At 30.4% G+C, this 22881-nt stretch overlaps 1 protein-coding gene across 1 annotated transcript in view; it reads left to right on the forward strand.

The window, feature by feature from the left end:
• Window positions 1-22881, forward strand: part of LOC111625371 (dynein heavy chain 1, axonemal-like) — a 144007-nt gene that overhangs the window by 38020 nt on the left and 83106 nt on the right. The window contains exons 18-24 of the mRNA XM_023368508.1: window positions 565-758; window positions 8726-8805; window positions 9615-9657; window positions 10996-11173; window positions 15145-15339; window positions 15466-15582; window positions 21962-22120. Coding sequence (XP_023224276.1) covers window positions 565-758; window positions 8726-8805; window positions 9615-9657; window positions 10996-11173; window positions 15145-15339; window positions 15466-15582; window positions 21962-22120 — 966 coding nt within the window. The remainder of the gene's footprint in view (window positions 1-564; window positions 759-8725; window positions 8806-9614; window positions 9658-10995; window positions 11174-15144; window positions 15340-15465; window positions 15583-21961; window positions 22121-22881) is intronic.

Raw genomic sequence — 22881 nt, forward strand, 5'->3', positions numbered from 1 at the left:
GCCCCAATTTTGCCTTTGGTCACCGTTCAATACCCTGCCTCTATCATAGATCTATTCATCGCGCCAGAAGGGGGCGTTATTGCTTACTTTGAGAAACGCTGAGCTAAAATAAAAGTCAATGTGTTAGAAATATTCAAGTTGTTACCTTCAATAAAAAATACATAAAATGTCAACATTTTATATATATTCCGTCGAATTTTTATATATAGAATTTGTCTGCCGTCACTCCTCTATATTTCCTTAACGCCCCCCAATTCTCTTTGAGCCTTCTACTGCCCCCCTGAAAGCCTCCAGCGCCCACAAGGGGGCGTTATCGCCCACTTTGAGAAACGCTGGCTTAGAGCAAGCATGATCAATTTGAATAAGTATCTGACTTATTTTTCTAGTACAATAAGAATGAGTATGCATATAATGAAATGTTTTTGAATTGTCTCATATGTAAAAACGTTTTGCCATGTTGGCTCTAATATAATTAATAATATATTTATTAGAAAATAAAATATAAAAATTTATAGATTATACTTAAACAATAATAAAATTATATGAATAAAAAATTTGAAATAGGGTCATTATGATTTTGGATTGAGAACAATCAAAACTGTTCTTACTATGGCAAAGAAATTAAAATTTGAAAATCAAAATGAAATTGAAGATCTAATTATTTTAAAGGCAGTAAAGAATGTCTTAAACCCAAAAATTTTAAATGAAGATTTAAAATTGATAGTTGAAATAATTTCTGATGTTTTCCCTAACCAAAGGTATGTAATTTTATTATATTATGTAAATTCATTTTTATAAAATTCATAACTTTAAATTATTTCAATAGCAATTTGATATTATTTTATTTTAACAATATACCTTAACTGTTCTAAACTATTCTATTATTATTCATATGTGATTGATTGAACTAGTTTTATAATTTGACATTTTATCATTTCTTATTTTGAACAAAATCTTGAATGCCAAAGTTTATATAATGTTAGTGCTGTTATAATGTAATGTATTACATTACAGTGTTGTTATAATGTAATGTATTACATTACATTGGAGATGACTTGTATTTTCATGAATGAGAACAGTGCTTCATATCACAGTGTTCATGTAAATTGATTTAAGTACGTGTGCATCCAAAAGGTAAACTGGATGGCTCAGTGTCTAGATTTCAATCTTTAAACCATCAAGAATTATTGGGATAAATTGAATTGTCTAAAAGATAAAGTTGAAAACTGTTCTTCATTTTAAAGTATGAAAAGTAGAAAATTTAGAGAATGTAAAAACTAATAGAAGTTCTGTTGTATTCTACAAACACTAGACATTATAACAAAAGTTTCAGTCAGTGTTTCCCAACAGTCTGTACTGACACCTTAAGGATCTATGAAAGATTGAGGGAGGTTGTTAAAACTTTACAACCATTGATCCATGAAAAAATTTCAGTGATCCACAGAAAAATATTTTACCATGCTGATGCAGTTGATTATGGGTGACATTTAAATAGTAATCTAGAGTTATTGTACATAGTTTGTTACATACAATAACTCTAGATTATATAGTTGATATAGTATTGGGTTGGCCTATAAGTTGTGGTGTTTTTGTTGTTGTCGTTAAAAGCATGTGAAACCCATGCACCCAACTTTTGAACCTTTCTTATCGAGTGAAGATGATGTTCTGTGGTACTGTGGGAGCATTCCATTATCTCTGCTAATTTCCTCATCATTTGGTGTGGATCTTCATGAATAAGCTGATTCAGTCACTCCTCATCGAACTAAGTGGAGCATCTGGTGCGATGCATGTCTTTGAGGTCGAAATTGCCATTTTGAATTGCTTAAACTAATTTTGAGCTCTCCTAAGAGGCATCAGTTCTTCACCATACACTTCACAAATCTTTCACGCAGCTACTGTGGCTTTAGTACCTCGATTAAACTCAAAAAGCAGAAGGTGTTGAAAATGCTCTCTTTTGTCGACTTGACACTCCATTTTATTGACCTGAAAAGAATAAAAAGTATATCAGCATAAAAAAACTAAACACACTATTTTGTAGAGCACACAATTCTCTATCGAATAACATAAAATGCATTGCCAAAACATTTTATTTTTCATGCAAAATTTTCACTTAAAAAATGCCAGGATTTATGGACCAACCCAATATATAATATTGAAACAATTGATGGAAAATTTTTTTTTAAAAAGGATTGATACATGAAAAAGGTTAGGAACCCCTGGTTTTAATACTTGTAATAAGTTTTCTGATGAATATAATAAATGGCACTCTGATAGTAATTATAGAATAGTGTATAAATCTATTTGAAAAAATCAATTACATTAAACTAATTTGTTTTATGGCATCATACTTACATGACATTTTTATTTTATTTTGGAATTAATAAAAAACAGTATTATTATTTTAATTTTATATTATCACTTTATAATTGTTGACATAACATAGAGTGTACACAATTATTTATCAAGAAATTAAACCATTAACAAACTATGTTAACTTTCATTGTTTTAAGCAAACCTATATAAACTTTCATTATAAGTACTAAAATAGTTCATAACTAGCAGACCCCGCCACGCCTTGTTGTGGCTCAAAATGTATCTATTATAAATGTATAACACTTCCCCAGTGGGGGAAAATTTTTCGAAAAATTTTTTCTTAGTGTACATTCTGTTGACGTACCCTATTAAAACGCAATCAAAAACGCAAAAACCCGCATCTAAAATAGTTATAATAAAAGCCAAATTTTTCAGAGTAAGCCTTAATCCTGTCTCTCTCCCCCGCGGGGGGAATATCAAAAAATCCCTTCTTACTGTACATTCTGTTGACGTATCCTATTAAAATGCAATCAAAAACGCAAAAACCCGCATCTAAAATAGTATAATAGAAGCCAAGTTTTTCACAGTAAGCCTTAATCCTGTCCCTCTCCCCCACAGGGGGAATATCGAAAAATCCCTTCTTAGTGTACATTCTGTTGACGTACTCTATTAAAATGCAATCAAAAACGGAAAAAACTGCATCTAAAATGGTATAAATAGAAGCAGAGTTCTTTACGGTAACCTTTTCCGTAAGGCTTACCGTAAAGAACTGTCCATCCCCATGTTTAACGGAATAATATACAGCCTATGTCCACCCTGAAGTTCCGTGCTAAATATTGGTGAAAGAATTTTTGAAATCGAATGAGTAGTTTCGGAGATTTCCTGCTGCATACAAACTAACGTACATACATACATACATACAAACATTACATCTTTATAATATTAGTATAGATAATAGTTCATGTGTCAATTTAAAAGACACTGTAATGTGTAATTTTAAAAGAAAAGAAAAAAAATTTGACTCCTGAGAATCACTCAGCATAGATAAAATTAAGAAATTTAATGATTCATTAAAAAAATTTTCCTGACAAAAAAATCAGAAATTTAATAATGTGTATACAGCAAGTTGGCACAAAATTTAGTTTGACTGATGTTGTCTGCCATAATAATAAACAAAGAAAACTTTACCTAACTTAATTCTAACTTAACTAGTTTTTACAATAGTAGTAGGGCTCTGGATCAAGATGGGGGTTTTTGGAGGAAATAAAAATTAAGATGGAAGGATTTAGAAAAAAAAGATGGTTGGCAAATAAACTTGGGAGTTTTCTTTCTTCGGTGATGGGGAGTAATTCTATTTTGTTATTCCCAATACATGTGTTACTTCTCTCTCCAACAACTCCATCCCCAAAAGATGTCCATCTTGTCCTCTGTACCTATATACCTGTTTGTCCCTTAGTTCTTCTGACTAATCAGATTCTATCCCTTCTGTTTCAAAGAACACATCAGACCAACCAATAAGGGCAAGGCCAAATGGACAAAGCCCAGAAGTACTAGTTTTAAAAGAAAGGGAGGAAAGTTAATAACACAAGGCTTGATCAAGCCACAACACGATAGCATAAGACATTTGTAATCTATGCACATTTTTTTATACAAATGTGATTGCTGAATCATAATGAAATTAACAAAACATTGTCAAAACATTTAAAGTAATCTGTTATATTTTCAAATGTTTTGATAAATCTTTTGATAGATAATGTATATGTTGGTAAATTAAAATAGTCAGACTGTTTAAAAGTTGGTGTTTGTTATGAATTTTTTTCATATTATACTATTGAAATAAAATCAGACATTTCTTTAAATTGATCATTTTCAAAATGCTTAATCTTTGGTTACTGATTCCAAGTTTTATAAGTACAGTACCTGTTAGAAGTTTGACAAACTCTATGATTTTATTTTATCAAAAATGTAAAGCTAATTTGAAACAATATTATTACTTTCCTATAAAAATGTTTTCTGAACAATTTAATATAAAAATCAGTGAGTAAAATTACTGGACATTTAACCTTTTACAAAATTATTAATTTAAACATATTAATAAAAAATAAGCAATAAAATAAATTATATTGATGTTACCTATGAGTTATTTCTTAAAATGCAGTCTTGTTATTAATGCAAAAAAGTAAAAAGTACAGTATATTCATAGCAAATAGATGTCAATTATAGATGGTGGGAATCAGAAAGAATGAAATGGATGTAATTTATAGACAGCCCCTAATCTGTGGTGCCAAGTACTAGAATATTTATTAACAGAAAAATAATACAAGATGATAAAAAGACTGTCATTAAAAAAGTTATGTAAAAATGTATTTGTTTCAATAAAATATCACCAATAATTTTACATACAGAGAACTGATTACTCTTGGCATACTGGACAACAATAATGTGTTTCACAATATTTTTTATATTTTATGCATAAACTGCATGGCTTGATTGCATGCAGTTTTTTTTGTGATTGGTATAGCCTCTCAAAAATGAAATTTATCTTCAGTCCTAAGGGGCTATCCATAAATGATGTCCATACTGGAAGGGAGGAAGGGGGTTATGACAAGTTGGACAAATTCAGATAAGGGGAGATAGGGGTTGAACTTCAGTGGACATTCGTTTTATTTCATTAAATTTTATACAGTTTATACATTTTATTATTCATAAAATGGTAAAGATTTTGAGAAGTTGAGTTTTGTTGGATGTTTGAAGAGGGAAGGGGGTTACAGAAACTTGGATAAACTGGGATAATGGGGACAGTGGGAGTAAAAATTTCAAGAAAAATGTGGACATAATTTATGGACAGCTTGTAATTTTGTTTAGTCCTAATGGAGTGTGAAATTTTAGCCTCAGTCATATAAACATGCATTCAGTGATTTCTTCTTTGAGTTCAGACTATTATTGTACCTCCACAGCATACAATGCGTATTGAAGGAGGTGATTTGAAGCTAGTCGTTAAAAAACGACTAGCAGAGAGATGGCAAATTATGTGGAACGCACAAATTCACAATAAACTATATGAGATCAAACCTTTAGCAGAAAATTGGACACAATAGGCAGTATGATAGGAGATCTGAGGTTGTCCTTACTTGTTTGAGAATTGGACACACTCGACTGACTCATCAATACCTTTTGAAGGGAGATGACGAACCAGTGTGTCAGTACTGCAACTGTGCTGTAAGCATTAAACACATATTTTGCAAATGTGTTGCTTTTGATCAGATTCGTAGACAGCATTTCGGAAATGCAAGCTTTAAGACATTTTGGGCCAGAGGCCAAATCTAGATAATATACTGGACTTTCTGAAAGTCATTAATATGTATAGAGAAATATGATGATTTATTTATTGTATAGTTTTATTTACTTTGTGTTGCATATTTAAATTATTGTTGTTGTTGTTTATTTATTTATTATATTTTAGATTTTATATTTATATTACCATTGGCTTTTTAATGGTTAAACTGTTATGTATCGTTTATGTGTATATATGTGTTTTCCTATTTATCTTATATGCCCAATCATACCATGTGTCATGGCACAGTATAGCCTGCATGGCTTTTGTGCCAATAAAAATTAACCAACCAACCAACCAACCATTATTGTACCAGTTGTTTGATGGAAAAGGATGTTTGCACTGTATATATATATATTTAATTTTTTCAGTCCTGTTTGTTTGAGTTTTCTTATGCTGAATAATAATATAATAAGACATTTGATCTATGCTAGGCATTTCATTGTTATAATCTCTAATGGTATTTTGTTTTATATAAGTTGATTGGGTTATCTAATAGTTGGCTTATTTGAAAAATTTTCTGTTTCATGTGTCAACTATAAGTTAACTTTTTTAGGTTTTTTGACAAAAATAAGATTTTGTTATAAATTTGACCAAAGAATTCTTGTTATAAATTGAGTACAGTAGATCCCCCTATAAAACCGTTTCCTATAGTTATGATTCCTATAAAAATTGTGGCAGTATCCGTAAACAACGGTAAAAATAACTCCTATAATACGTAAAACGTCATCGGGCAGCCAAACTACTTTCCCGCCGTCCGTAGCGCCACGCCACGGACATTTAGGCAGATAAATTGAGTTTAGTATCGTCTGTTCATATAATTATATATAAATTAGGTACTGTACATATAATTATATATTAACTTAATTTATTGTAACTTTATTATAATTAAATATATATTTTTCGCTGTCTAGCGTCACGCTACGGCGAGTTAGGTGACCTATCGTCTGTCCAGTACTGTAATTTTATACATTTCTTGTGAAAGAAACATTTCTTATTTAACGGCCATAAAAATTATTTATATTAAGGATGTCTCCAAAGGTCAACGAAGTTTTCGCAGAAATATAATATCAGTAATCGCGGCCGCGGTTTGATGCGCTGTTCCGCGACGAAACCAAGCTTTAGCAACGGGCGTAGTCGAACGGTACACACTCGGTAAGTAATCCTACAATTTTTTGTTTATAACGTAGTTTATACAGATTATTTTCAAAAAAATATACGTATTTTGGAAATGTTGAGTCGAATTAGTCTAGAATCGACTAATTTTATGAAAGAAAACCTTTCAAACAGCCGTAGTCCGTAAACTATGATTCCTACAAAATTGATTCATAAAGAACGGAACGTATCTACCGTCTTATAGGGGGATCTACTGTATTGCATACAATAACATCGTTTTCATCAATAAGATGTGGCAGTCAATGTCTTAAAAATATAGTATATTTTTGCTGTTACTTTTTATTACAGTAGCATATTTTATGCTAATATGATGTCATGTCTAGTTAATTGATATAGTTATGAAAAGCGAATTTTGATAATATTTCTAATTCTTTGTCATTCTAGTGATCTGAAAGGTTAGCTTTTTTTTTCTGTTCCAATTCATAGTTGTATATTTCCAATTAAACTTTTATCTGCCATATAAAATGTTAGATATTATGTTTATCTTGTCTCTATTTGTGATTTTTTTTTAATCTAGTTTTTTCATTATTCAGTTTTCTTCTTTTCTGAAATTTAACTTTTTAATACAATGAATGATAATCTATTTAATTATTTGGAGTGTGGCTACACGCCATATTTTAAACCGTATATATATATATGTTGCATACTGCATGCATTATATATATATATATATAATGCATGCAGTTTTATCAAACAATTGTACTCAAAGTATATATATATATATATCTTCACTTCACCTTCGTCTGTCCTATTTGTTTACTCTTCTATAATCTTATCGTCTTCCCATTGACTTTAGTGTGTGGGTGGACTGAGAGGAAAGGAATGAATGGAAGGCTTTTGAGAGGGGATATGAGTGGACTAAGGTGAGAGGAAGAATGAGGGGGAGTTAAGAAGGGGGAGAACGAAGGGAGTGAGTGGAGAGGAAAAACGAGGGCAGACTGGAAGTGGGAGGAGAAGGGAAAGGACAGGTAGACTGAGAGGAAGGAAGTGGAAAGAGGAGATCGAAAGGAAAGCCTCCTCTGTAAGTTTGATTGTATGGTGAGAAAAGAAAAAGAGGATCTTAGAACAAGAAAGAGAAAAAGGAACTGAATCGAGAGGAACCAGACGGATCACCCCTTTTGGATTAATATTTCAGTGTGAAACAAGAATTGAGTGAATCGGCCCCCCTTTACCGACGAGAAGCCTCATCCACAAGCCCACACATTTCAACCTGCATCATCAAGTTTTGGGTACCTTCTTTCCTTATTCTTTTCTTTCACCTTCTAAATCTTCGAATAAGCCGGCTATATTCAATTAGTTTAAATAATAATAGGAACCTAGTATTAAGTAAGATAATTTTAGTTAATCGGATGTTCGGTTCGGGAAAAGGGGACAACTAGAATTGTTGGTATCCTATGAATTCCTGTATTTGAACTAGCGAGTTAATAAATAATTGTATTTTATGTTACTTAATCTGGATTGTGTGTCTTTATGTAACTCGCAGGAATCACAGGAGCTAATGAATTAAGTCATTGAATATCTTGTCAAATAGCTTATCTTCTTTCAAATGTTTTGATAAAACTGTTAATTTCATTTTGATTCAATAGTTATTTATGCAGATAAAAACGTTTAGATTATAAATGCCTGAATTATTTTTTTATATCCAAGTATTGGTTGAAAACATTATAATGTTAAAAATTGCATCTAATACAAAATTTAAAATTAAGGCAAATTAACTAAAAGAAGTTTAAATTTTAAGTAAAGATTGATATTTTGTATGTGATTTTAAAAGTACTGATACTGTTTATAATTATAAATATTCAAAAATATTTCTTGAAGATAATATGTAATATACAGCATTACAAATTTTTATTATATATGTATGTTTTGTGTAATTTTAAATGTTCTTTTATTTATTTTTAGGGAAACAGAAACTTATGATACGGATTTAAAAATTGCAATCCAAGAAGCTTGTAATCAGATAAAAATTGATTGTACTCAAGGTAAGCTAAAAGTAACTCACAAATAAATTAATTTATTATGATTTTTTTTATATATTTTTATTTCATACATATAGAGAAAACTTCTGTAATTGATTTTATATTTCAAGATTTAAGTTGTTATAATTATTTTATTGTACACCTTCTGTACATATCTTTTACCACTAGAATAAANGAATGTTAATACCCTGTAATGCTTCATGACTATTTTTTTTTGTTTTGGTTTTTCCCTTGACCCCTTCGTTTTTGTTTGTGGTGTCATCTTTCCCCAATTCACCTTATGTTGGCAGCCAGATTGGCCAGTAGAGGTCACATGAGGAGGATATCTGCTTGCTATGATATAAAAGGTCGTGACCCATGCGTGGTAGCCGCCTTTTTTTCCTGCTTGTTCCCAATTGCGGTGTTCTGGCCACATGTGGATATACAAGATCAAGGTGCCGAGCGTGAGAGGCCCGAAGATGGAAATAAGACAAGAGAGAGCAATCTGTTTGCACCCAACTAAGGACAGTGTAACAGTGAGATACTGTAGCTGTACGCTATATTTTTGTACATATTAATTTAAGTTTAGTTTAGTCTCTTCTTTCTGCCCTTTGTTCAATTGTTCTATTTTCTTCTAGAACCTTATCTTTCCCTTGTCCTTTGGGTGGGATTATGTGTTCCTAGAATTGTGAAGAACAAAGGAAAAAACAGGACCCAGAGGTGAAAGGAGAAGGTGGCAGAGCATTCTTGGGCTAGACAGCGAAGTGAACAGACATAGTGAGAATACTTTGAGTTGTGATAGCAACAACCGAAGATTTTGGAATTAAGTTAAGAGGGTCAGCTATATGGAAAATTTGATTTAAAGACTTGTACTTGGTAATTAATTATATTTAAATACATATAATTTATTTAAGATTGATGTAATATCTTTTAAATATAACTAATTTTTAACTTAAAATAAGACAAATTAATTATTGGCATAATTATAACAAAAATAAAGAAACCAATTCAGCTATATGTCAAATATATTATGAAGTGAAATATACAATAGTAAAGTATAATTGCACTGAAATTTTCAACCATGCAGCCATCTGCAGTCATAATGGCTATAATTTTCTTACACAGATCAATAGTCATACACTATTGATCTGTGTAAGAACTTGCAATATAGTTATAAATTGACCAATGAAATTCTAATAAGAATCAACAGTTTAGGTTAGGATTGACATTGTTTGATTGAAAAAATATGAACCAAACAAAGCCATCCTTTACATTTTTTGTCAAAGAAGAGAAATTTGTAGGCATTTGTGATTGTAGATCTATCTTATTAATTGTAATTTCAACTTACTGTTTCAATTTTCTATCATTTCATATAGTCAGGATGGTGTAAGTTATAAAGGATCTGCTCATTGGCTGTGCATTTGTAATCAGCTAAGGAACAAAAACAATTTTTGTTTTCAGTCTCAATTATACTCATGCAGTATTTTGAGAGGAGGTTGACTAATTAACAAGAATAACCATAATGGTTGCAATTGTCTACACAGCTGAAAATTGCAAAGTTTGACCATTGTTTAAGGAAACATATTTAAAATCATGTATCATATGGATTATATAGCATTGTTTTATAATTTTATAGCAAACAATCCTTTCAAGCATACTGTAAGAACATGATATTTTTATTATCCAGAATATGACAAATTATATGGCTGGATTGTATGTTAGAGAGGCATTATTTTTATTATGTTTTACATGCAAATATTTAAGACTTATTGCATTGTCATATGTTATTCATATATAATTTTTTCATATTCACAAAAGTTTGATTACACTTTCATTCCATTTTGACAATATTTTCTATTGGATGATTATTTTTTTGAAATAAAATTTACTGCTGGGACAATAATTTTGAAAAATATTTTACAAATTTCTTTTGGACAAACTCTGTGTGTGTCTTTTCTTTAATCCTTCATACACCAATAGGAAATAACCAAACTTGTGGCGGAGTCAACCTTTATCTAGAGACTACTTATTTTATTAGACTACATTTTACCTATTCCATCATATGTAATACATATAGTACAATATAATGTTTTTTACAAAAATAAATGTAAATAATATTTTGAAAATGTGTTAAACATATAATTTTTTAAAATTTATTTTCATTTTCTAATTATTTTTTATCTTTGATTACTAAACATTAATTTTATAAAATAGGACAGATGGTGTTTTATGCAAATTAATTCGTAATGGTACAAGTACAGCATGTAATAAACATAAATGGTATATTTTTGATGGTCCACTAGATTCATCTTGGGTAGAGAATATACACAGTGTTTTAGATGAGAGTAAGAAATTATGTCTAACAAGTGGCGAAATCATAAAGCTAAATGATGTAAGTGATAATCATTTCTTTAAAAAATATTTAATATTTTATAATATTTTTGTAATTATTCTATATTGAATTTTTATTTTTTCTAATTTCCTTCAAATTTTAAAAAATCCATCAGGTTGCATAACTTCCCTGGAAAAAAAATTGATAATTGTGTTTAGCATTATCTGTTATATTTTATTAAAATCTTTTTATATTAGTAATTAATATAAAATGGCAAAAAGCTTAATTTTAAGGGTAGAAATGCATTTTATAAAAAAAAATTGTATATGCTGATAATGAGTAAAATCTTTATTAAGCCTGTCCACACTTGAGATATGACACAAGACCACACTCTTTCTCCCCATCCCCTTGACCATTAACCACTAAAATTTAATAGCATCAATCTCTTAATACACAAATCTTCCTGCAAATTTTCAGAAATTTTTGACAAAAGGCATAGGAGTTATTAAGCTTCAAAATGGGTAAACAAAATCATGCCTCTCAAACACACACACATACACACACAGTAACATCCATACATACAAAAATAACCCCAAAGTTTTTGCATTTCTAAACATTTCAAAGTCCTATGAGTCAAAAAATTAAGAAACTTGGAGGTCATTTTCTGACTTATTGTTATAGTTTCCCTCTGTTATATATACTACCCTACAATAATGAACCGAACAGCAAGATGTGATGACATAAGATAAAGAATACATGCTTTAATAGTAGAAAAGTCCCCCACATGCTGCAATTACAGTAGCAACCCTTCTGGGCATACTTTCAACAAAGTTTTGATACACAGCTATGGGCAATTGTGCCTATTCCTGCTTCAAGAATGTCACCAGCTCAGCTGTAGATTTTGGATGTGGGTCCCTGGTCCGTAAGCATCGCTCTAACTCATCCCACAGATGTTCTATTGGGTTTAGGTCGGGACTCTGAGCAGGCTAGGGAAGATGGTTGACATCCATATTTTGATACCACTGCTTGACAGAAGCTGCAACATGACATGGAGCATTGTTGTCCTGGAAGTAACATTTGTTGAGTTTCCTGTAGATCAAAATCCACGGAGACAATATATATATTTTTATATATAAAAATATTTTNATAAATAAATACAGAAAAATAGATATATAATAAAAATACATAAAATAAATAGAAAGTGCACATAAATAAGAGTTAGTCTTAAGGGCAAAAAAAGACCATAAGGCTCTTACATTCTGGTTTGCACTGAAGAAGGATGTCTGCAATTCTTCCAAGGTTGACTACATCATAGTGGAATACTTAAGACCCTTTCACAATTCTATAAGGAGATTAGTGTTGAGTTTCCTGTAGATCGAAATCCATGGAGACAATAATTATATATGTATGTATAAATATATATTAAGGACTCAAACAACGACCAAACACGTGCACGAAAATAAACCAAAAAAAATTATTTTACCAGTACGATAACCGTGATTCCTACTACTCGAGTTTACACGATATACGATTCCTACCACTTGAGTTTACACTATATATACGTATCGTCAACTTAAAACTAATAGTTATGTACAAAATCTGGATGAAAATTACATTACAAAATGTATGTTTCTCGTTGTTATCTCCAAATTTCCTTAAGATGGAAACGGATTGGACTCTTGAACTCGAATGGTCTTCCTTTCTCACTCCTATTCTCCTGGCCTGGCCTCAAACCTTTGAACTATCCTCTATGGATACAAAAACCAGAATACCTCAATCGTGAGAGTTCACACATTTTTATACTTCCCGCTCTCCGGAAGTCCGCTCTACACAAGTGTCCCACCTTGAACCAATCAGAAGGCTTTTCGCATGATACCTAAGAGGTGACATCATAACAAAAAAAATACATGTGACATCGAACAAATTAAGAAAACCCAATACATACAAAAAGGAACCCGAGACAAAAAAAATATAATACTAATACATAGTCACATAGCACTACACATTTGTCCATTCCATAAAATTGCCAGAGCATAGGAATAACCTGATAGTCCAAAATGTTCATGTAGGCATTCAATTTACCAGGAACATGCAAAGGTCCTAGGCCATACCATGAAAAACACCACCATCACCAAACTTGACAGGTGTCCAGTCCATTATTGTAGGGTAGTGTATAACAGTTGGGAAAGTAAAAATGATATTTTTTTAATACAGTAAAATTCAATGATTAGATGAAAGCTATGATTTTATGGATTATGTACTGTACAGTACATACATACATATATACAGTATATGTGTGTGTGTATGTATGTATGTATATATATATATATATGTAAATAATAATTATATAAGGGAAAGTGGCCCAGAATGATTCCTGTAGGTAAAACAATCTTATTATTTTTCTAATTAATAAAATTGCAATATATGCTTTTATTATAGTATTATCATCTGTTGAGCTGTTGTTGAGAGTTTTATATTTGAAAGTGCAATGTTGATGTCATTGCTAAGAGATATACTGGAAAAAGTGTTTTTTGTACAGTACTTGTTGATCCAAGGCATGTTCTAGTGAACTTGCCTTGGATCAACAAGTACAAAATATTATGGTAGTAATGAGTGTCAAATTGCTATAGACTGTCATTATAAATAACAAGTCTGTTTGATCTGTTATTTATAATTTACTCTGTGTGTGAAGCAACCTAACCTGTATATGATGGCTTATGCTAAATTTTACATTTTTGGGCAAATGATCTTCAGAGGTTAGGTAAAATGATTCATATAAATGTGATTGGTATGTAGAAACTATTAAAATAAGTAAAATTCTTAGAAGAATATGTTAAGTATTAAATGCTTGTTACCCATTTATTTATTCTAATTTGTTGCTATCAGTTTTATGTAGTTTTCTTTATTTAACAAACCAAACAGTTTTTTTATTGTTAAGTTATCTGAATAAGTATTACTTTTTTCATAAAAATTTAATTACATTTATATAGTGTTTTAACATAAAAATAAAGATATACTGTTTTTCTTATTTCAGTTTTTAATGAATGAAAATTTTGTGAAAATTAAGAGGAAGGATCATTTTACCTTACCTATGGGGTAAAATGGTCCTTTTACAAAAATGAGCATTATTATAAATAAAAACTTACTTAATTATTTTTGTTAAAATAAGAGATTATTCCTGAAGTATAACTTGAGGATAACATGATAATGAATTTTACTTCTCTAAGAATGAATTTTACTTTTTACTGCAAATTTTGTCTTAAGGGGATGATTTTTGGGCCACTTTCTCCTAATAAAACTTATAATATTAATATATAATAATAACAGTAGGCTTTCAATTTAATGGACTAATCGTAGGGAATAGGTGTTTGCTAATTCCAAAAGTTTGTTAAATTTAATTTGTTTTAAAATAAACTGAAATGTCAAAAAATTAGACACACCTATCTACTTATATATAATTATTAAAAGAGAATTACTCACTGTTTAAATTTAAATACTATATTTGAATATTTATACCTAAACAATGGCATATTGTTTTTTTAAATTTCCATTTACAGGATTTTAATATATAATTTTTAATGATAGAAATTATACAATTAATTGGTTTAGAATATATATTTCAAATAGAATATATCAGATAATTGAAGTGGATAAATTGTATAATCTCTTTTTGTATTTTATAATTTTTCAAAAATTATAAAATACAAAAGAAACATAAATATTTTTACAAAATGTCTTAGATTTCTCTTTTAGATGATTGTGTTACAACCAGAAACAAGCTTTATTCTTAATTGTTTTTTATGTAATTTTTTTATAAAAATTAATAAAATAGTTCTTCAAATGGTCAATGATTAAAATGAATTCCACATACTTAAATCATCATTTATTTGATCTTTAAATGCCAGCAGTTTAATTTAGGAAGGCATTAATTTTAGAAGTAATTAAGTATTATTTAAGAACATATAATGAAAACTGTAAGCAGTTTTGAGTTATTCTAATGATAGTAAGGATGTTTAAAATATATTTCATAGGAACAAAAAATTATTTTTGAAGTGGACAATGTATCTTCAGCTTCACCAGCGATAATTAGTCGATGTGGTGCAGTTTATTTAAGCTCCCATTTAGTTGGATTAGAATCTGTTGTTGAAAGTTGGCTTAGTAATCTTCCTACATTGGTCCACTCTCATATAACAACTCTGCGTGAAAATATTAATCTCTTTCTTTATGTAAGTATATTAAAGATTTAACTTTTTATCAATCTACATTTAAAAATTATAAATTTATTTTTTATATTCATATTTAAGGAATAATAAATAAATTTAAAAATAACAAAGTATATATTTTCTTCTTAGTCATCTTTGAAAATAACTATAACTTCAAGAAAATATTTTCCCAGTTCAGATAGAGATTTAACATGTAGCATGCTAAAAATTTTGGAAAGTCTGTTTTATCCATTGATTCAAAAGACAGTAAGTAGTTACTTATAAATGATGTAATATTCAGTATTAATTTTGTATAACTTTTCATTTATAAAATTTATTTTTGTAAAGTTATGGTGTATTTAATAATGTGTAAAGTTTTGACTGTGCTTTGATCTCTTACAACACTGCAGTTGGATAAAGATTATTCAGGCATTAAGATGTCTGACACCAGTCAATTTTTTTTCAGGAGGATTGATAATCACATATGTGATAGATTTTAATCCTTTTCTGTGAGCAAGTGTATAACTTTTAGAGAAATAAGAAGACAGGAGACTAGCCTTTGAATTTTTTTTTCTAAGACCAGTTTATTTACACTGAAGAATTATATGATGTTCTTTTGCATTGCATCTCCTACCTGGTGTGTAACTTGTGAGAATTCATTGGCTAAGTATTTTTCACCAAGGGAGAGAAAGTACTTGAGAGTTCTAAAAATGGATGAAAGATTGTAAAATATCTTCTTTGTAGGTGAGTTTGATGAAGTCAGACTGAACAAATTTGAAATGGAGGAGAATAGATGAGATGGAGAGGATGGACACTAACAAAAGTACAAAGGAAAGGCACCAATACAGCTCCATTCTTTTCACTTTTTTCTTCCCCCAGCTTCTCATGTGAGGAATCTTCTCACAAAACCCATTTGGAAAACTATTGAACCTTCTTATTTGATTGGATTTTCAAATTGTCACCAAAAGTTTACAAGGATTACCCCAGACTTGAATACTCCATCTAAGAAACATTTTTTATCTACTTTTTCTTTTACTCTCTCATTTCACCATTGTTTTAACCATATACACAAGAATCCAATTATAGTTCTAATCTGACATCCACGAATCAAAATGACAAATTTATCAATGCACTATTACAATCTAGCATGATATAATTTCATCCTTTGTCCACTCACTAAAGTACTGTTTACTTCTTTCATTCAAATAGAAGTAGAGCTCAGATTTTTTTTATGCAAATGCACATTTGAGTTTTGACTGATATTTAAATAAGTATTCAAAATAATAATCAAAATTTGAGTTTAAAATAAGTAGAAAAATGGAAGTTTGGAGGTCCTATGACCTAAAATTTGGGACTTATAAATGCATATAAATGCATACTTTCAATATTTTGCCACCCAATAAAGCATATTTTCTATGCATTTGTAGCTAGAACTATTTTAAGATGATTAATACAAAACCTTCCTCATTTATTTCTAGCTGTTTACACATGAGTATGAATGTTTTCAGCTTTCTTAATAGGCCTATACCTCTATACCTATCATCAGTGATGACATCACTGGTAAGACGATGCCTAGGTAAACATTGGCAGCATTTAAACTTCTACCAACCGATGCTCTAACAGATCACAGTGTACCTGAAGAAGGCCTATTAAGAAGGCAGAAAACATTCGTACTCGTGTATAAACGGCTAGAAATAAGTGAGGAAGGTTTTGTATTGATCAAAGCATATTTTCTTTCTTTTGAGAATTTTCTAGAATGTTAATACCCTGTAATGCTTCATGACTATTTTTTTTTGTTTTGGTTTTTCCCTTGACCCCTTCGTTTTTGTTTGTGGTGTCATCTTTCCCCAATTCACCTTATGTTGGCAGCCAGATTGGCCAGTAGAGGTCACATGAGGAGGATATCTGCTTGCTATGATATAAAAGGTCGTGACCCATGCGTGGTAGCCGCCTTTTTTCCTGCTTGTTCCCAATTGCGGTGTTCTGGCCACATGTGGATATACAAGATCAAGGTGCCGAGCGTGAGAGGCCCGAAGATGGAAATAAGACAAGAGAGAGCAATCTGTTTGCACCCAACTAAGGACAGTGTAACAGTGAGATACTGTAGCTGTACGCTATATTTTTGTACATATTAATTTAAGTTTAGTTTAGTCTCTTCTTTCTGCCCTTTGTTCAATTGTTCTATTTTCTTCTAGAACCTTATCTTTCCCTTGTCCTTTGGGTGGGATTATGTGTTCCTAGAATTGTGAAGAACAAAGGAAAAAACAGGACCCAGAGGTGAAAGGAGAAGGTGGCAGAGCATTCTTGGGCTAGACAGCGAAGTGAACAGACATAGTGAGAATACTTTGAGTTGTGATAGCAACAACCGAAGATTTTGGAATTAAGTTAAGAGGAAGATCCTGCTTTAAGGTCGTAAAGATGACCGTAGAAAAAGAAATTCAAAGTATAAATAAAAAAATATAAAAAAAAAGAAGACAATGGGCCAATTATAGAAGGAAGGATGTGTTATCCCACCCAAAGGTACACATAAAGAAACAAACCAAAAAATGGACGAAATCCCGGGTATCACTATTTCTATCTGCTATGCTACTTTTTCTGTCTTTTTAATTCTATTCCTTTTTTTCTATTAGTGTTAAGTTAGTGTTTAAGGTTATTTTTAAGGTTTCGGGATATATATATATATATATATTGTCACGATTGGGATCTGTATTATACGTGCTGTAAATACCACGATCGATTATTATCACTATAGTTTTGCCTGCTACTGCTTGTACGATATCGTGAAGTCCCCCAAAAGAGAATCAATCTGTAACAAAGACACAAAATTGTTCAATTGGAATTATATATAAAATTTTTTATCATGTCTGCCTTCATGGTGAATTATAATTTTGTGCACTTTCACAATACAACTTATTCAAGAGAAAGAAGATCTGTGGAGGATTCATTCGAACAGATTAGTTTTTCTCTTACAGTGTTTGTATGCAGTATAAAAGTGTTGTGAGTAACTTAGTTTGTAATTTTTTTCTTTGTTACGTGTCTTTCGTTGTCCCATTTTATTACTTGTTGTGAGCCCCCAAAGTCAAGGAGGAAAGAGAGGGAAGTGTGTAAACGGGTGTAACATTTGATTGTACTACTTGGATATCACAAAATTTTGTCAATTTTGTGATAGTTTGCATTCTATGTAAATATTGTGATTGTGCCAAATGGAAATTTATTAAAAGCCGATACATCTGTTAAGCCAACTTGTCTGTTTTTTTGTCTAGCCCTGCAGACCTTGTTCTATGGGGGCACTCTACAACCCTCGTGAGATTCATTAGTACTTATCATATAAACACAGATTGCATGAAATTGCTGTTGTGTAGTCCAATGGAAGATAAAAAGTGTCTGTGTAAATATTTAAGTAAATCAGATTATCAAAATTGTAGTTTTGATATAACTTATGCAAAGTGTTTATTGTAGCCAACATTTCATTTCACAATTCACCAATGATATGTTTAAGAATTTTCTTAAGAAATATAAAAATGAAAAAGTACCAGATGAATCAGCTCTTCAAAAGAAATATATCATTAGTTGTTTAATGAAATTATCAATATAATCAGAACAAATGCTGAAGATTAAAATTTGTGGTTTTTATTGACAAAACCAAAGATACACTTGCTAGTTATATTGTTAATGTAATGATTGGCATGCTTGATAGTGCCATTGAAAATTTAGAGGCATCAACTAAAAATACATATTTGCTCCATACTATGTTCATAGAAGCAACAAATCATTCAATCATCATTCAATCATTGCAAAATGCATAAATGATGCACTACAAATTTTGTGACCAGATGGAATACATTATGATAGACTGCTCTTTTTTATGTCTGATGCTGCTAGCTGTATGCTCAGAACAGCTGAGCTGAAAGTGTTTTACACCAAAATGACCCATTTAACCTGCTTAGTACACACATTTAGCAGAATTTGTGAAACTTCATATGACATTTCCTGATAACAGTAAATTAATCACTATCGGCAAAAAAAGTCTTCATAAAGGCTGTAAAATGATGACAGGAATTTTTAAGGATGCTTCCAAATATGCCTATTCCACCAGAGCTTGTACCAACACATTAGACTACACGGCTGTCTGCTATCATCTACTATGAAGACAGTATTCACAATATACATCAAGTTGTTAGAATTTTCAATCTTAAAGATGTTGTGTACATTTCAGAAGCTCTGGGTGTCTTGAAAGTAACAGCATCAAGCAAAAACTTGTCTATATTAATTAAAGCTAATTTGTATTTTTTAAAGATATGATTACCAAGTTGGAAGGGAGACTTTGTAGCAGTATGCCATTTTGTATATATTAATTTAAGTATAGTTTTAGTCCTCTCCTTTGTTCTTAGTTTCTTCTTGCTTTCAGAACTTTCCTTTCTAACTCTTTTCCCTTGGGTAATGACCAATTCTTGGAACCACAGAGAACAATGAAAGAAAAGAGATCCTGAAGGCTGGTGAGAGAAGGGAAGAACATTCTTTGGCCCAGACCTCAAGGTGGACAGATGTTGAATATAGTGTTCCAGGTTGCTTATGGCAACAACTGGAGAGTTCAAGAGAGTCCAAGGAGAACATTGGATTTTATCGTAGTTACGATAAAAGATGTAGCAACTAGGTGCAAGGAGATACCTAGTGAAGATGGCAATGAGAGGCTTTTCAGAAAAAGTTCAACATGGCATCCCACCCAAATTGTGAAGTCTGGCAAAACCCTGGGTATTTCACTCTTTACTGTATTCTAATTTCCCAAATTCTCTTCTCACTCTATCATCTTCTTTCTTCCCTTAGTTTTAAGCTTAGTTACAGGTTTTGGGTTTAATTTGCAATTATTTGTTGTGAATGGTATATCTTTGTTATGGAAAATCTTTGTCAATGGAAAATCTTTTGTCATGTGATGTGCACACGAAATTAGAGTTATCCACAAAGGCAGACAAGATACAAAAACAATGAGATGATATATTTCCTATTTCATGTTTTGATACAGATTCTTATTAGGGATTCCAATGTCACAGTACAATACGATGGTGTACAAATTTGTGGCATGAACAATAGTTTGGTATATCCACTACACATAGAAGGTTCCTGATCGCGACAATATGATCAATCCCAAACCTTAAAACATAACTTAAATACTAACTTATTACTAATAACAGAAAAGGATAGATGTAAGAAGATATAAAAAAGAATATATAGTATAAGAAGGGATACCCGGGTTTTGGGGCATATTACTCTCTGCCTATTTGTTGGATGGGATGCCACACGTTATTCCTATGTAAATGGTCCATTGTCTTATTCTTCAATAAAATTCTGTCCGTTTTTTTTTTTTCTTAGTATTTTATTTTCACTGTCACTCTAAACTTCTTTCTGATATCTCCGGTTGTTGCTAAGTTGACTCAGAGTGTTCTACATCATGTCCTTACATGTTCCAGTCCTGGCAAAGTATGTCCTGCCTGTTGTCTTTTTGTCCTCAGGGTCCTGTTCTCTCCTTTGTTCCCCTCATTTTTTGGAACTGGTCATCCCACCCAAGGGAAAAAGATTATATAAGAAAATTCTAGAAGAAAATAGAACAATAGAACAAAGGGTAGAAAGGAAAAAACTAAACTAAACTTAAATTATTATTTACAGTAAAATATGGCATACAGTCACAGTCATTTCTTCCATTAATTATTATTAGAAGCCATGTTGTAATTGTTGATTTTGGAGTTGGAATCCATAAAGAACTTGTTCAAATACATGAAATAAAATATTGTTGCTATTTAATATTGTTGCTATTTAATACTTTCCGAATTAGCTGCAGCTGTTTCTCTCAGCGATATTTCTTGAAAAAAATCTCATCTATCAAAAGTAACTTTTCTTTACAAATTATGAACTCATTACGGGTATAAAGCTGCTTGAGGGTACCATTTTTGTTTGTTCATTTATAAAAGTCGGAGTCTTCTATTCCAACAACAACCACCAACACATTTCGTGCATTTGTACGGCCACAGTCGACATCAGGGACTTGTATTCATACAGTATCACCAATTTGAACAGAAGGAAATGGTAAAGAATTTGGCAACAGACTGTTGCCTCTCTGTCGACATTGGCTTCTCAGGTATCATTTTGACCTCCACCAAAGCTTATCTGTGCTTGTCGACATACACCAGCAATTGTTCGAATGTATAATAATATAACCAAATATTCGGTCTTTCACCAATGTATTTTGTATATTTGTGTTGATATTCACTGCAGAATATCGACATTCTCTAATTTCAGTCTTTCACAGTAACATATATACAGTATATATGTGCATAAAATCAGACCTTATTAATTAGATACAAATTTTCTCATATCCATGATTGATTAAATTCCTATTCCTAAATGATCTGTAATATAGATTTTATTAAAATATAATAAAAATGATAAAATTTTTATTATATTGAAATTGGTCTTTTTAAGATTTTGTTGGTACAATATAAATATGCTGAAAATTTGTATCTTACTTATGATTAACAATTACAAGATAAAAGTTTAATTTTTCAAAATTTTTAAAAAATTTTATGCAGGATATATAATGTATAAAATTATCACTTGTTAATTAGTTTGTTATTAATTAACATTATTTTTAAAGGAATCAATAAAAATGCCTGAAGTTGTGAATGAAGTAATAAAATCTTTAATTCAACCATGGATTATATTCTCATTAATTTGGAGTGTAGGGACAATTTGTAGTGAAGAAGGAAAGGTTATTTTTAGTCATTGGTTGCGTGAAGAAATGAAACAGAATAAGGTTTGTTTTCACATTTAATATATATTTTATTCTATGTAGTATGGATGTAATACCTAAAATATAAAAAAGAATATATTTTTTATTTTTTTTTTATTTTAGGTATTCTAAATTATAGTTTATATTTGTCATGTATATATTTATTTGAAAATCGAATAGATTTCTGATAGAACAAAATAAAACAATACAGTAAAATAAAACAGATATAAAAACATCTATCTAATTTTACTATCAGTTTCTGTAAAAAATTTTAAGTTTTTTCTTACCATGTTTATAAATAAACATATTATTTGTTATTATTTTATTTAGATGTCTTTTTGTGCAAATTCAGAAATTATCTCAAAAGTAATTATTATTTCAATAACTTTTGACTTAGTACTTTCTTAAATTCTTAAAAAGAAATTTTTAAATAGTGGAGATGGAAAAATTCCAATTATTAAGTTGTAAAGTAAGAAAATCTCAAATAAAAATTTCTCTTTACTTAAACTTATAAATGAAAATTGGTAAGAAAGAATTGTTTACTTTTATTTTTTAATTTATGATGATTTGGATAAATATGATATTTACAAATAATAAATATCTTTCCTTCATCTAAAGTATAAAAAAACTTTAGAATTAAAATATTCTGAAAAATTGACAGGTAAATAAACATAGAATAAAGAAAAGCATGATGATTCCTCATATATCTTTAGATAAATAGAGAATGTGTGATAAATGTCATTTGGAAATGGTTTACCATGAAATATGAAAAATATCAACATATT

Source organism: Centruroides sculpturatus, unplaced genomic scaffold (assembly GCF_000671375.1).
Source record: "Centruroides sculpturatus isolate CEXI.00-Female unplaced genomic scaffold, Cexi_2.0 scaffold247, whole genome shotgun sequence".
NCBI lineage: Eukaryota > Metazoa > Arthropoda > Arachnida > Scorpiones > Buthidae > Centruroides > Centruroides sculpturatus.